Here is a 16,548-nt window from a genome sequence, read left to right as displayed (position 1 = left end):
TGCCAATTATGATTTAGTTCATTCAAAAAGTGGCTTAAAAACATTTTTTCAGGCAACATAGGTTTGGAAAAAGAGATGGAAGTCATGGAAGAAGGTCAAGAAACAATCATCTCTCTCAGCCTTATAAACAAAACAAAACAACAACAAAAAAAAAACTCACTGGATGCTACCAATCACACTAACTCTTATATCAATTCTCTCCTCAGTGAAACTCCAAAGCTATCTATACTAAGTGCTTCCATTTCCTCTTCTTTCATTCTCTACCAAAATTTTAAAAATCTGACTTTTGATTCCATCATTCAAATGATGCTATTCTTGCTATAGTTACCAATATCTAATGGTCTAAATCTTAGTCTAGACATAAAACTAATAGACCTTTCCAAAAATGTTGTTCTTTTTTACCTCTCTGCAATGACTGTTGACTGTATGACTGGCAAATTTTCCATTTTAAAAACATTTGTCTACTTGACACCAAATATTTCGATGTCTCCAAATATAAAGACACCTGGAATTATGAAAATATATTATTTGACAATTGATTTAATTTTTTCACTTTTATGCCAGACAGTTGAATGTTGTGATATGGCTTTAGAGTTTTGGTTGTGTCCTAACAATAGTATAAAGAAAAAGAGAATGATAAAAAAAAGAAAAGTAGGCAAAAGACTTGCTAACTTACTGTATACTTGCAAATTATATTTTTTCTCTGCATTTCCTGCAACATTTGATGCAATACATGTATACAATCCTGTATCAGACCTTTCAGCAATTGAAATCTGCAGTTGTCTGCCCCCAGATAACATCCTGACTCTCCCTGTGGAATCAGTCAGCATTGGAGACCCTGAAAAGAACAATCAGTTTCAGAATTTGTGCTCATTACTTTTCTAGGTGTCATGTGATAGGTTCTTTATTCAAATAACCAAGAGGCAAAGTGTCGGTCAAAAAGATGAGCATCTAAGAAAAAATATCTTAGGTTCATATGTCTGTCTGTCAAGGGCATGGAATATACTCAGTTCTCTCCTTGAGGGAAAAATAGTCTTGTTTGTGACATACTATATATGTCTCCTTTTGCAAAAATTCAAATTTGGAAGTAATAGAAAACCAAAAATGAAATTCAACTTGATAAAGGTATAAGAGAAAAAAAAAAGAATTGGTCAGCTATGGGGGCGTACATCTATGGGAGTTTTAAGCCCCAGTAAGAGTAAAGCCAATCATATGTCTTTAGGAGATAAAAGCCAGAAGGCTACTTATTTAGGGAGCTGAATACTGTCCTACACTAGAAAAAGAGAGATGGTTAACATTTTCTTTCTGATAGCTGTTATGGATTTGGTCTATAAAATAGTGAGATAAAGAGAACCAAGTTCAAAAAAGAAAAGAATCAGTGGATAATTTAACTAGTCTAAAGCCACACCTTAAGACAAAAGTTTGATAAAACTTTGTCTAGAATCCTAATAAAAAACAATCACTTTAAAAGCACATTCCACAATGAATATTCAAAGATAAACTTTAAAAAACAATAATTAGTGTTAACAATGGTAGCTTTTAATTGCATCACCTTTTTAACACTTTAAGAAATCTTAAGAGTATATCTAGTCCAACCATCTCATCTGACAGATGAGATTAATGAAGCTGAGAGGCTGACAGTTCACATTCAGGTCTTCCAACTCAAAGTGTGGTATTGCCACCACAACAGAAGGCCTCCAATATGCTTTTGGCACAGATGCTTCATTAGGTTAGATGCTCTACTATGTGCCTAATTTTACAATATAACATTGAAAGCGAAAATTATTTTGATGTTCTCTTCTGACATTCAGTCAGTGATACAAATATGTTTAGTTTGGAAGGGTGACTTTAATTGAGAAACATGCAAATTCTACAATATAGTTGACTGTTTAAGACTATTCTGTTTTATATAAATGCAAAATTGAGACCTAGAAAAAAAAACACTGAAATAAATTTCCATGCTGCTGACAAAAAAGTATTTGCTTTGTTTTAAAAAAAAAGAGAGAAAGTATTTGCTTTTTTTAAAAAAATAATATTTTGAAAGAACAGGAAAAGACTTGTCTTACCTTTCTTTTTCCAAATGAGACTAGGTGGTGGAATGCCACTGGACTCACATACCAAACTAATAAGGCTTCCTTCAATGACAGTCAGCTGAGTAAGTTCATCTGAACCATGAATATTTGGTGGCACTGAAAAATGGGGGGGGGGAGGAATTTCAATAACAATATCTTTAAATTGCTTTTTTCATACTTTTGCTGCAAACATTTTAGGGCTTTTGTGGCTGAGGTGATGAATCTTAAAGGTTAATTTTGTGATTTTTAAAAGCACTCCACTAGATGAGATTCAGCTTTTAGGAACTGGGCATGCTAAACATTCTGGAGATATATCATGGATAGTTAAGGTCTTCTCATGTCATTAACTTCCCCAAGGATGAAAACATTTGGCATATAAAAGATGTATTCAACCAATTTACTGGAATGATGTAATGTAAAGGATATCAAATTTGGAATCATAACATGTGGGTTCTGACCCTGGCCATGATTATCTGATGTTTACATATCACTTAAAGATTCACAAAGCACTTTAAGTATATGTGTATACACACAAAAATAAAAAAAATCTATATGATACGTAAAACCAATGTGTTATATACATCATAACAAGTACAAGATATAATGCATAATATGTAATAAATGAATATGATAACATAACATAAACACATATATGGTATTTGGCAAATATAAAGCTCTTTGTATAATGCTGGCTATTTTAAATATACTTCAGAGGATTATTATGAGGATCATATTCAATAATATCTATATATGGAATACACGTATATTGTACTTTACAAAATTGACCAAAGGAAAGTCAATTATAAAGAATAAGGAGTAGGAATAGGGGCTAGACTTGTGATTTCAATGATGTAGAGATTCTCAGTGAGGAAATTTCTTCCACCAGTGCAAATTGGCTTTCCAGGCTTAGAGATTTCCCCAGAGCACTGCCTTATTCAGGCTTACACAGCCAATAAATGTCAGAGGTGAGACTTGAACTCAAGTATTCTCACTTGAAGGCCAGTTCTCAATCCAACAAATACAACATGCTGCCTCTCTCATAAAAAATAAAGCCTATAAAATACAATTTACTGTTACTTAAAACACTTATCTCAAATCATCAGGGCTAAGTTGACAATGGCATATATGGGAGAAAAAGGAGATGGTGAAGATGACTCCAACAGAGTTATTTCTGCTATTTAGGAGGAGGTAGATAAAATGGTGGTCTACATGGTGTACATTTTCAGGAGCACTCACAAATTCCAACCCCCTACCTGCTAAAATCTCTAAAATCCGAATTTATTTTTTGGCCAAGATAAATTGAAAGATGTCCAAATGTGACTGTTATCGAGAACATTATCCCATTAATCATCCATTTATACCTTATTATGCATATCTATAAAATCAGAATCAACCAGCCAGTAAGTCCTTGAGAAAATGAGACAATTTTTGAGCTCATGGAGGGAAGTCAGAAAGTTCTATGTAGAAAGTAGCATCATAGGTTCAGTTTGGGGCTGGAATGGACCTTAAACATCATTTAGACCAATCTCCACATTATATAGATGAGGACTCTAAGGCTCAGAAAAGGGAAGTGACTTTTTCAAGGTCATAAAGGAACAAACTTAGGGTTTAAGTCCAAGTCCTCCAATACCATTTCTAACAATCATTCCAATGTACCTGGAAATAAATGAAATTATGTAATGGCAGTGGAAATGAATGAATGAATGAACAAGTACTTAGGAAAATTCCCAAATAGCACAATTAAGTCTGCAGATGACTTTTTTTGTCAGTCTTAATATTTGCTTTAGGAACATTCAAAAGTCTTTAGGCTCACTGGGTTCTTAAAACCAGGTTATTTTCTATTTTCTATACTCTTTCAACATTAGCTAGGTGTTTTGATGTTGAAAGATATAATGGAATTTTAGCTGATGGAATCAATTTTTCCTAGTTCTTCTTAAGGAAGTTTACTAGCTTCTCCATCAGGGTAAGATTTCTACAAATCAAAGTAATGTATTCTAACAGTGTTCTGGGGTAAAGAAGAGGGAGAAAGACTATTGAAATACAGGAACTTTAGAGACTCCTTTTTGGACTTCTGTGAGCCCTGGATGTTGGTGGAAATGTTGGTAGAATGAAAGAGAGATGGTCTTAGAGTCAGATGACTTGAATTTATATCCTAACATGGCAGTTGGTTTCCCAGAACATGGAGCCCTGGTCCTGGACACTCCCAATTTGCTAACAAATGGTTATGACAGAGATGGGTTAAAGGAAAAAATATCCTGACAAGTTAGAATGTTGGGATAAATTTAATAAGGTGAAAATCAATCAGAATCAATGCCAGAAATTATACTTGTGTTTAAAAAAAATCAGCCACAGAAGTATAGAATAGAAGAGACATGGTTGAAAAGATCTGAGAGTTCTAGTGGACTAAAAGCTCAAAATGAGTCAGCTGTGTGGTGTTTAGGCAAAAAGTTACTGTTTTTTGTGATGCATTAAGAAAGGCATGGCTTACAGAAATAAGGAGCTGATAATCTCTCTGATCATTTCCCTGGTGAGATCACAGTTGAAACACTGTGTTCAGTTCTGGGCACTAGACTTTAAGAAAGACATGAATAATTTGGAGTGTATCCAGAGAAGGGCAAGCAGGATAATGAAGAGCTTTGAGATCATGTCATATGAGGATTATAAACAATGAAAATAAAACATAAAAACTCATAACCTCATGAACTGAGGCTTACTGAGTGGAAATAACTATGATGTATTAATGACATGCAGGTTTAATGAACATTTTTTGAGAAATATAACTTTATTATGTTCAAGTATATTTAATGGACCCTACTAAACTAAACTAAAAAAAGATTTGGCAAACAAAAGTCTTTGGAGATCTACTCCCTGATGATGATGGTGGTGGTGGTGGTGGTGGTGGTGGTGGTGGTGGTGGTAAATTCTTGAAAATTAATAGAAATGAGAGTTAACTGTGATATTTTCCATGAGTTGTTTTTAAGCAATAGAAGACTGTCACATTATTAAGGCAAAGCAAGAAAAACAACCCAGAAAACTTTTTTCCTCAATATTTCCTTAATATTACAGAATTTTCTATCTTTGTTACTGGGGAACAAGAGAGACTTATACATAGTAAAGATGTAGCTGGTTTTCCCAGATCAATTAGAATTTTAATTAAAGTTATTGATTTCTTATATCATGACCTACTGTATCAGAAAGGTTTCATTGAGGTGGGGACAATGGATATCTTAATATTCACACCCGATCATTCTATTTATAGAGTATTCTGTTCCTTATAGACTAATAAGTCTCCCATTGAGGGTAAAAGCCAACATGGTGGGGAACATTCATCCAAAATCTCTAGATATTGTTGGCTATTTATATAGAATACAGGGTACCCATTTGCTATCAATCACTTTTTTGGGGACATTTTTATTTAATTAATGATTTTAGAACATTTTTTCCTTGGTTACAAGAATCATACTCTTTCCCTCCCCTCAAATCACCCCCTCACATAGTTGAAGTGCAATGCCACTGGGTTTTCCATGTGTCTGATCAAAATCTATTTCTATATTATTGATGTTTGCAGTAGGGGGATCATTGTGAGTCTATATCCCCAATCTTATTTTCATTGACCCACGTGATCAAGCAGTTGTTTTTCTTCTGTGTTTCTGCTCCCACTGTTCTTACTTTGGATGTGGATAGTGTTCTTTCTCATAAATCCCTCCAAATTGTTCTGGATCATTGCATTGCTACTACTAGAGACGTCTATTACATTTGATTGTACCACAGTGTACCGGTCTCTGTGCATAATGTTCTTCTGGTTCTGTTCCTTTCACTCTGCATCAATTCCTGGAGGTCATTACAGTTCACATTTGATTTTTGATTTGGTTCTCTGTGTACCCTTACTAATTATTATTTTTATTGCATTATGATCTGAAGAAGTTGCATTTATTACTTCTGCTTTTTTGCACTTGTTTGTCATGTTTTTATGCCCTAGTACATGGCCAATCTTTGTGAATGTACCATGAGATGCTGAAAAAAGGTGTATTCCTTTTTGTTCCTATTTATGTTTCTCCATATGTCTATTAACTCTATTTTTTTCTAAGAATTCTTTCATATCACTTTCTTATTTACTTTTTGGTTTGATTTATCTAGATCAGATAGAGGAAAGTTCAGGTCTCCCACCAGTATAGTTTTACTATCTATTTCCTCCTTCAACTCCACCAGTTTCTCCTTAAGAAATTTGGATGCTATTCCATTTGATGCATACATGTTGAGTACTGATATTTCCTCATTGCCTATACTGCCTTTTATCAGGATGTAATTCCCTTCTCTATCTCTTTTAATACTTTGGCTTTGACAGATATCATGATTGCAATTCCTGCCTTCTTTTTCTCAGCTGAGGCCCAATAGATTTTGCTCCAACCTTTAATTCTAACCCTGTGAATGTATACCTATCTCATGTGTCTTTCTTGTAGACAATGTATAGTAGAATTTTGGTTTCTGCTATTTGCTTCTGTTTTATGGGTGAGTTCATCCCATTGGCATCCAAAGTTATGATTGCCACTTGTGTATTCTCCAACATTTTGATATTCTCTCTTAATTCTACCCTTTCTTCTTTCACTATATCCTTTTAAAACAGTGGTTTGCTTTTAATCAGTCCCCCAATCCCCACCCTTATTAGACTTCCTTTTCCATCCCCTCCCTTTTTGTTCACTCCTTATTTTTTTAGGATCTGTTAAGTTCCCTTCCCCCTCTCTTTTTGTACTCATAGCCCCACCCCACCCTACTTGGTTTTCCCTTCTTACTTTCTTTTTGGGTAATATAGAATTCAAAACTCCAATGGATCTAAATGCTCTTCCCTCCTTCCCATGTGTATCTTTGTGTGATATAGATTATTCTATTTATCTTATTCCTTCAAGTTTCTCTTGGTGCCATCTTCTAGTCCCCCTTCCTTTTTTCTTTTTTTTGCATATCATTTTATACCACTTATTACCCCAATCTCTACCTGTGAATAATTCTTCTAATTACTATAATAGTGAATATAATTTTTGAGAGTTATGAATAACATTTTTTCATATATTAATATAAACAATTTGATCATATTGAAGCCCTCAAAGGAGAAAATTTAAATTAAAAATATTTTCCTTTCCCCTCTTTCTTATTTACCTTTTTATGTTTCTCTTCATTTTTGTGTTTGGATATCAAACTTTCCACTTAGTTCTGGTCTTTTCTTTATGAATACTTGGAAATCTTCTATTTTGTTGAATGCCCATACTTTTCCCTGGAAGTATATCATCAGTTTTGATGGGTAGGTGATCCTTGGTTGAAGACCCAATTTTCTTGCCATTCTGAATATCATATTCCAAGCCTTGTGGTCCTTTAGTGTGGATCTTGTATAATCCTAATTGGTGCTCCTTGATATCTGAATTGTCTCTTTTTGGCTTCTTATAAAATTTTCTCCTTAGCTTGCAAGCTCTTAAATTGGACAATTACATTCCTGGGGGTTGTCTTTTGAGGATTTTGTGTAGAGGGTGTTCTATGAATTCTTTCAATGTCTGTTTCCCCCCCTTGTTCAAGAACATCAGGGCAGTTTTCTTGGATAATTTCTTGTAATATGATGTCAAGTTTTCTGTTCATTTCAGGGTTTTCAGGTAGACCACTCACATTTTGGTGGAAGCTATTTCACCCCCTTATTGTGTGGAAATCCCCAAATTCCATGTACCTTCGATGCTGTGCCCTAATGTAGAGTCCCTTTGTTCATATGAATTTGGTTTTTTTTTTTTTGCCTTTTGAGGTAGTCTATATTGGTAGGTGGTGAGGAGAGGAAGAGTCCTAGGTCTATACTGTTGCCTTGTTTACCCAAAAGTCCTCAATCACTCTTACTTTGTGACCAGCTCCTCTTTTTCAAACATCCTTTTCCCCCCCTTTTCTCTTGCACAATTCCTTGCTTGTAATATGTTGTAACCTCCTCCTATTACCATGGATCTCTACTGTCCTTTGAGTATTCCTCAACTTCTCTTATTCAGGAAACTGAAGTATTACTTCATGACTCTTAGACTATGTTACTTCTTACTCAATAAACTTTAGTGATTCTATATTACTTCAAGGATCAAATATAAACTCCTGTTTGGCATTTAAAGCTTTTTTTGCTAACTGGTCCCCTTCTCCCTTTCTCTCTAAGGATCAATACAATGTCAGATGGAAGCACTGAGCTAGATTTATAGCTCAAAAATGTGGCCAGTCCCTGTTCTAGTCCCAGAGTGTGAACAGGGAATATAATTTTAAAGTGGAAGCCACAAATTGCTTTTGCAGAAAACTTTTGTTTTTCCCATTGACTGGTCAAGATGAAGAAATATAATGTTAAGTAAGACAAAAATAGCTTTCCTCTTAACTGAAAAATGATATCAGCATGTTCTTTACATTAACATGAAAAATATAAGCAAACTTAACCAGGTTTAAAGGAAACATTTCCCTCATTTTGTCTTTGGAATATACTTTGAAGTACTTTAGAATACAATAAATAGAAAACATTTTAGAACTCTCCTTGTGCCCATTTAAAATTTTTTTAAAGAATAATTTGTATACTCCTGGAACAGAGGATGAAATATTGATTGTTGTGGTAAATGAGATAAATTGAAATTGGCAACATCTCAGATCCTAGAAGAATCATTTATCTCATCTAGATGGACACTCATAGATATTTTCCTGCTCCTTCTCTGATTTACATAAGGAAAAGTAACTCTGAACCAAGTCTACTGTTTAAATTTAGGATGAATTATCTGATATTTAGACCTATGGAGCATTACCCACGGCATGATTTTTTTCCTTGCATTCTATTTCATTTGTTAACCAAACGTAAAATTTTAAAACATATAAAGACAAAGTAAAGGAAAAGAAATGCATTAATGTTTTAATTGACATCTACAATCACATATAAAATCAATCTCTAAATTAAAGCATTTATTTTAAAGATATTTTGTCCACTTTTTTGAAGTGAAAATAGATTGACCTGAAGAGGTTTCATTGACAAAAACTGAAGACATTGCAATGAAAATGGGTTATCCTGTGAGAATGTTTTGAGTTTTAAAGACACTGTGTGATATATAATGATATTTCTGTACTTCCTAAGTTTATAATTGTATTCATGGCACTTAAGCTCTCTGAATCTGCTAGATTCAGGCATTAGTTTATATCTGCAATCTCTGCTACTCAGGAAATGAAAGCTGGCTGATCTCTTGAGCTTTGGAATTCTGAGAAAGTTTGGGCTAAGCCAAGTGGGTGTCTGTAAGTTTGGCATTACTATCAATGGCTGTCTAAGGAGGAATGAGCCAACCTAAGTCAAAAATGGAATAGACTTCCCATATCAAACAAACAAGACTGGTTGGTCCATGAGTAACGCTTGCACTTCCATGCTGAGCAGGAGAAAGGGGGAGAGATTTCTAAAGAATAAAACACAACCAAAAGAAAACTATGCATCTCAGTTTTCTCACTGAAAAATGAGAAATAACCTGAAGAACCTTTTTCATCAAATTGTCATGAATCAAATGTAATAATGTATTAAAAGGGCTTTGCAAACCTACAAGTGCTATATAGATATAAGCTACTTTTATCATTTTTATTAGGTAGTTATTATCATAAATATTATTAGTTACTTGTTATCATGGCAGCTAGATGGCTCAGTTAATAGAGCAATGAGCAGGGAGTCAGGAAGATCTGAGTTCAAATCTGACTTTAGACACTTACTAGCTATGTAATCCAGGACAAGCCACTTAAATCTTTTTGCCTTAGTTTCCTCATCCAAAAAATGAGTGGGACGAGTTAATTTCAAACTACTCCAGTATATTTGTCAATAAAACCTCAAATGGGGTCACAAAGAGTCAGACATATCTAAAAACATGACTCAACAACAACTTACAGCAACCTTTTTTGAGTGGGCAAAGATAAAAACACTACTGAGACAAGTCATTATTCTGTTCTTATTCTTTTATATTTAATGCTTTGTGGGCTATTTAAAAACTAGATGAAAAAATTTCATTTTGTAATTGAATAAAAGATTCAGTCTGGAAGCTCATGTCCTATAAAAACCCTGAAAACATCCTTATTATTTCTGAAGTAGCACACAAAACAGCAGGAATGATATGCATCCAATTCTCATGAGAGTTAAATATCGTTTGTTAGGTTTCTAAATGTTAAAAGCTTATTCTACGGAGTATGGAAATTAAGAGTATTAGTCAAGACAACATTTAAGTTTTTAAGGCAACTGTGGATAACAATCTGATCTATTATGAAGGTCTACAATGGTTTCTATTACTGGTTGATGTTTTGAGGTCTATATATTTATAGTATAGAGATTTGTTGTCCATCAGTCTACAAAAGATTGTCAGCTACTATTATATAATTTTAGGTTGTAGCATACTAGGTATTCAGTAAGTAAGTTGATCTTTTTATAAACTGCCATGATATGCTACACAATTTTGCGTGTTTCCTTGTATAATCTACATTGTTCATTGTCTGGGCTGCTTAAGAACAATCCTTCTAAGGGGCAGCTGGGTGATTCAGTGGATAGAGAGCCAAGCCTGGACATGGGAGGTACTGGGTTCAAATCTGATCTCTGATACTTTCTAGCAATGGGACCCTTAATAAGTCACTTGCCTAGCCCTTACCACTTTCTACCCTAGAACTAATACTAAGACAAAAAGTAAAAGTTTGGGTTTTCTTTTTTTAAAGAATAATCCTAGAATTTTCAGTGACAATAGCCTAGTCCTAAATTGCTGTTAATGATGTAATTATAGCATTAAAATATATCAGCTCTTAAATTATACAGCTCATCTTTAAATAATTATCTCAGAAATACTTTTAATACATTTAATCATTACATTAAAGGATTTTTTGCTAATATTATGTGTTAATATTTGTAGGTGAAGATAAATGAAATTAGGCAGACCTTGTTTTCTGCCTTCTAAAAATTCACAGGAAAATAAAACAACAGATAATAAATAGTTAAATTTATCTTTTGCTTTTCTTGGACAATATAGATCACTCTTACCCCAAATGTTGACATTGTAATTCTTCTCAGTTTTCCCAGCAACATTTGTTGCTTCACATGTGTAGCGGCCAGTGTCCTGAACCTGTGCTCCTTCAATCTGAAAAGAAAATTATGATCTAAAAGAACTTAAAGATCCCAAGACTTAGGGCTTTCAAATATAATATGGCTTAGATTTTTCACATTAATCTTGTTTCTTAAACACTTCAAAAATATCAAATATTACTTGTTCTCAGAGTATATGCTAAAGTCAATCTATACAGTAATGGCTGCCCTTAGTGCCTCAAGGTCTTGAAAGGCTATCTAAATTATAGTTAGATATTTCAGATAACTAATAAGTGCTGTTTCTGAAAATGTTCAAGAAACTCTCATGGAGAATGGGGGCTGTGGGGGATAGGTAAAGTGAAGGAGGGGAGAGTTTACTTTGAAATGCCACAAATTGAATTTAGGAGAAGAGACATTTAAGAGAACTTGAGGACAAACCAAAGAAGGCTATCTCAATCTAAAGGAGGGCTCAATTTGAAAGGAGACTCACTTTTAAGGAAGAAAAAAAACATTTAATGATAGGATCTTAAGGGATGGCTCAAGGAAAAGGGAGTGATCAATTAGGCAGGGTAAATTAGAAGAGATATGTAAAACAAATTAGTGAAACAAGTTCATTGTAAAAAGGAAAGAATAGAAGATGAAGATAAAAATTTGCTGAGACAAAGAAATGGAAATACAATATAGCTGTCAAGCTTTTAAGTTTGATATTTACTATAAAGATCTCAAGAGGTACTTAGCAACTGGGCAAAAATATATGTGAGTAGTAAAAATATACTATATTAAGTTTATTAAGGGATACTCATGTGAGGAAAGGCAAAAATCAGAACATGGAAGCACAGTGGAGAGCATTTGGGTGAAGATCAAATGAGGAAACAAAAAATAATTTTATAATTGGTGTATATGACAGTCCTCCTACAAAGAAAAAGGAATTTGGGAAACAAATCAAAGTCTGTCATGATATAGGAATGACAGAAGACTTCACTTATCCAGACATCTGTTAGAATGCTATTTTTTCCAAAACCAGAATATCCAATACATTCTTGTATTTTCTTACTGATAATTTCATTCTTCAAATAGGGGTAGAGAAATCAATAACAAATTCCATTCTGTATTCAATTTTGATTCTCATTAATAATTGATCAATCAACCAGCATTTGTAAAGCACATATAATGTGGCAGGCATTTTTTTTTAACCCTTACCTTCTGTCTTAGAGTCAATACTGTGTATTGGCTCCAAGGCAGAAGAGTGGTAAGGGCTAGGCAATGGGAGTTAAGTGACTTGCCCAGGGTCACACATCTGGGAAGTTTCAGAGGCCAGATTTGAACCTAGGATCTCCCATCTCTAGGCCTGGCTCTCAATCCACTGAGCCACCCAGCTGCCCCCCAGGATAGGCATTGTTGTTAAAGGTGGCAGAGATAAAAAATGAAAGCCATCATTAAAGCATTTATATTCTGAGATAACATGTACTCAATTATGTAGCTACAAATATAAATCAAATAAAAGAAAACAAAGACATTACCAGGGGAGAAGAATAGGAATATCTATGTATAGAACATGGTCATTTAAGTTGTTATTTGTAGAAAAGTAGGGATTCTAGGAGGCAAGAGAAATAGTTCAGCCCTAGGAGTCAGTATATACAGAAAATATAGATGGAATGCTGCATGTGAGCAACAATAAAAATGAGTGTGGCTGGCCAAAGAGTATGCAAAGAGTATAATATAATAATATAATGGTGTATCATATAGCTGAAAAAGTAGATTGAAACAAACTTGTAAAGGGAATTAAATGCCAAATCAATGAATTTTTGATCCTAGAGGCATGAGGGAGCCATTAGAGTTTACTGAGCATGGAAATGACACTTTTGCAGGTGTGGGATGCTGAACTTGAATGTAAACATGTGATTGGCAGTGTTCATTTCAGATCATAACTCCTGAGCTTAAATGATCCATCAGTTTTAACTTCCATGATAGGTGGAAGTACAGGCATGCACCACTACATGTGAAGGAATTTAGATTTTTTTAAAACAAAAGATATGTAATGGAGAGCAAAGAAATAGAGAATGACTAAAAAATATAGACAAGTTTTATGAATATAGTTATATGAGTGAGAAAGCTCAATACATGTTTCATGAAGAAAGCAAAAGTCAACCTAAAAAAAACCTTTCATTCTCCACAACAGACATTGGTGCCTAAATGGCAAGTATTTTCTTTTTGTTCCAATTTTTAATGACATTTTTTTATTTTTATAAATTTTTATTATTGCCCTATTGAGAGGCCATTACTTCTTTGAAGAAATAAAATAAACAAAGTTAAAAACAAAGTAATTCATCAAAAAAACAACCCTGTTTTTTTTGACCAGTCTCCCACCTTTACCAAGAAGGGAGGGAAGTGTAATTTTTCATCTCTTCATTTCATGGTCAAACTTGGCTATTATAATTACAAAGTTAGTTTCAGTTTTTGTTGTTGGTTTTTCTGTTTACATTTCTATAGTGATGACACATAGTTGTTCCTGCTTCTCCTTACTTTGGATTAGTTGAATCATTCTTCCTATGTTTCTCTGTAGTCATTATATGGATTATTTCTGAAGGCATGGTAAGCCACTCTCCTGTTGATCTTTACCCTAATTTAGAACAGATGTGTAGTGAGACCAACTATCCTATTAAAGTCTGTCCCTTATATAGTCTTTGGGCAAAGAGAACATTTTACCCCTCTTTCTAATGAGATCTAACTTCTTTATGATTTATGGTTTCTGTTATAGTGATTAATGTGTGAATCTACATCAATCTGCAAAGCCTTCCTCTTTTCACTCCTATAAAATTTTTTCCCTTTATGTCTTCAGAATTTCAATCTGTTTATAGTGTTTAGAGAAAATGTCAGTATCAATATAGTTCATTTCCTCTCATTCCACAATTTTCTGGATGCCAAACAAAGATGTCTGATTTATGGAAATTATTAGTTATTATAATTACATATTTTTATTTATGTATGATCATTAAATTAATATTTATAAATGTAAAACATTGTGCTTCTTCACACTTTTGGTATTCGAACATCATCACTTCAGATGTGAAAGACTATTGCTCATGACAGAGCCATTCTCTATAGTTTTCTTTGTTTCAAAGGTTACCATGGCCAAAGAATGTATCTTTTTGCCCTTGAACTGTAGATGTACTCTGCCACCATAATCAGACTTGATGACTTTTCAGGTTGGTGGAATTCATCAAAATTTGCTTGAAATCTACTGGGATAGCTTTGAGCACAGTTACCTCCATTCTTCAATGAAGTAGGCAATATCTATTTTAAAATATAAGCTTTACATATAGAATAATAAATAGCACATTTTCTATTCTTTCTCACTCACTAATTGTATCCTTAATGTAAAACATGGAACTGTAAGATCTTACAATAGATTTCACTGATTTGATTTTTTTAAAAGCTATTGGTATCTTAATTATATGACTCCACAAAACAATTAAATAGGAATGATTTATTAAATTTTATTTCAATAGCTAGATGTTTACTTTTTAATTACAAATGTTTTGAATTTGAGTGTCAAAAAATCTCTGTTGATTTTGTGCTTTTATTTGAGAGCACATTTACATAAATGACAGAAAGCAATTTAATTTTTTGAATTTTTTTTGTGTTTAGTTAACTCAATTGTCAGGTCTTGAGAGCACAAACCATGACTTCTTTGCCTTTTCTATAGCATTTAGAATAATTCTGCATAGTATTTTGCAATGTTCTTCATGAATATTTGCTGCTTAATTGAGTATAGTAGTATTTTCTGCTGACATATACTCAAAGATTCCAAAGTAAACATCAAAAAGGGTTAGAGTTAAAAAATAAAGAGAGATGTATAATTTAACACACTGATTTAAGTATGAAATGCAAGTATCTTTTATTAACCGAGAAATGGTATTTGGACTTTTCCAGGAGGAAAATTAAAAGCATTTTCATGAAATTCAGTAATTTTAATAGCAGTTACTGATTGAATTGTGGATGTGAAAAAAACACAAGACAGGGTAAACATATAATTTTTACCTTCAAAATACTTCCATTTTCAGAGACACTGAGGCCTGGTTTCTTTAGCAGGGGTCGACCATCTTTTAACCAAGTCAAAATGGGTGGGGGAATAGCATTGCCCTGACAGTGTAGCTCCACGGCTTGGTTAATGAAGGCGGAGACATTCTGCTCTTCTCCCATAATATTTGGTGGAACTAAACAAAATATGGAAAGAGATTTTTCTCAGACAGGAAGAGGCCAGTACATGTTTAATCTTCATTAATCACCATGAGATGCAATGAAGTGTTTTGTTGGTGATCAACAATGGTCTTTCTGCAGACAGTCTGGCACATTTTCTTGATTTCTTGTCCTAAGAAAGCTGGTTTAGGATCCAGCAATAACTAAGTCACAGACTAAATCTGTTCATTTTAAGTAGATATTCCTCATTAACTGCTCATCTTTAACTTGCAGAAAGAAGGGTCTAGAAGGTCTCAAAGCTACAGTCAATACAAATGATATAATATAAAAAAATTAGGTTTTAATTATGGAAATTGCAGTGATTATGCTAAAAAAAGTGGGAGTTAATTAATGAAAGAGAATCAAGTTTGTCTTCAAAGTATATTGTTTTAAAGTACAACAATGCTACAATAAGAGTTATCAAGCTTTAGGGTTATATAGCACATCTAACCTAATCCCTTATTTTAAAAATGAGGAAACAAAGACTTAAAGAAGTTAAATGACCAGACCAAGATTCCATTTAGAGGTGGATATGGAATCAGAATGCAATTCTCTGTTCTTCTTATTTCATACTGTTTTTCTTAATTACATATTAACTAGATTTTTTGGGTTTAATCCAATAATTAAGAAAGAAGACAAGTAGCTTAGTGACCAACTATTCATACAATTATACTACAAGAGGCAGGGCACTAAATTTGTAATTAGAATTCTCTGATATTAAGGATTGCCAGGCACTGAAGTAGTTTCCTGAAGACTATATAAAAAGTTTTCCTTTAAACAGGGCAAAATTTAAAGAAAATAATTATTTCTTTGTGATGGGATGAATTGAAATTATAGCAGGAAATACCCAGGAATGAGAAGGTAGATTGAATAACTTCTTAAGGAATCTTCTTTCAGAGTTACATAATAGTTAAAATAAAAATGATTTGTAAAAAGTAAGACTGCCACAAAAGGGCCACCCTGAGGAGTTGTTTGGCATCTAACAATCTTTCCTTTGAGTACTTACATTTTACTTTGTAAAAATTTTGTTATATGATATTTTTTGTAACGGGAGATGACCTATAGAACTTGATATGATTATAATTATTCAAACAATCTAATTTCTGCTCTGGAAAGCTACCAGTAGGAAAAAAGACAAAATTTAAACATGAATTGGAATTATGG

The 16,548-nt window shown here is 33.4% G+C and overlaps 1 protein-coding gene across 4 annotated transcripts in view; it reads right to left on the bottom strand.

The window, feature by feature from the left end:
• HMCN1 (hemicentin 1) overlaps nucleotides 1-16,548 on the bottom strand; it is a 520,282-nt gene that overhangs the window by 169,735 nt on the left and 333,999 nt on the right. For all 4 annotated transcript variants that reach the window (XM_056815653.1, XM_001375804.3, XM_016430009.2 and 1 more), the window contains 4 exons: nucleotides 15,187-15,362; nucleotides 11,104-11,200; nucleotides 2,067-2,189; nucleotides 677-838 (listed from right to left, as the gene is read on the bottom strand). In XM_056815653.1, coding sequence (XP_056671631.1) covers nucleotides 677-838; nucleotides 2,067-2,189; nucleotides 11,104-11,200; nucleotides 15,187-15,362 — 558 coding nt within the window. The remainder of the gene's footprint in view (nucleotides 1-676; nucleotides 839-2,066; nucleotides 2,190-11,103; nucleotides 11,201-15,186; nucleotides 15,363-16,548) is intronic.

This window comes from Monodelphis domestica, chromosome 2, assembly GCF_027887165.1.
Source record: "Monodelphis domestica isolate mMonDom1 chromosome 2, mMonDom1.pri, whole genome shotgun sequence".
Classification (NCBI taxonomy): Eukaryota; Metazoa; Chordata; class Mammalia; order Didelphimorphia; family Didelphidae; genus Monodelphis; species Monodelphis domestica.
The sequence above is the reverse complement of the archived record's forward strand: the minus strand, read 5'-3'. Positions and strand labels throughout refer to the sequence as shown.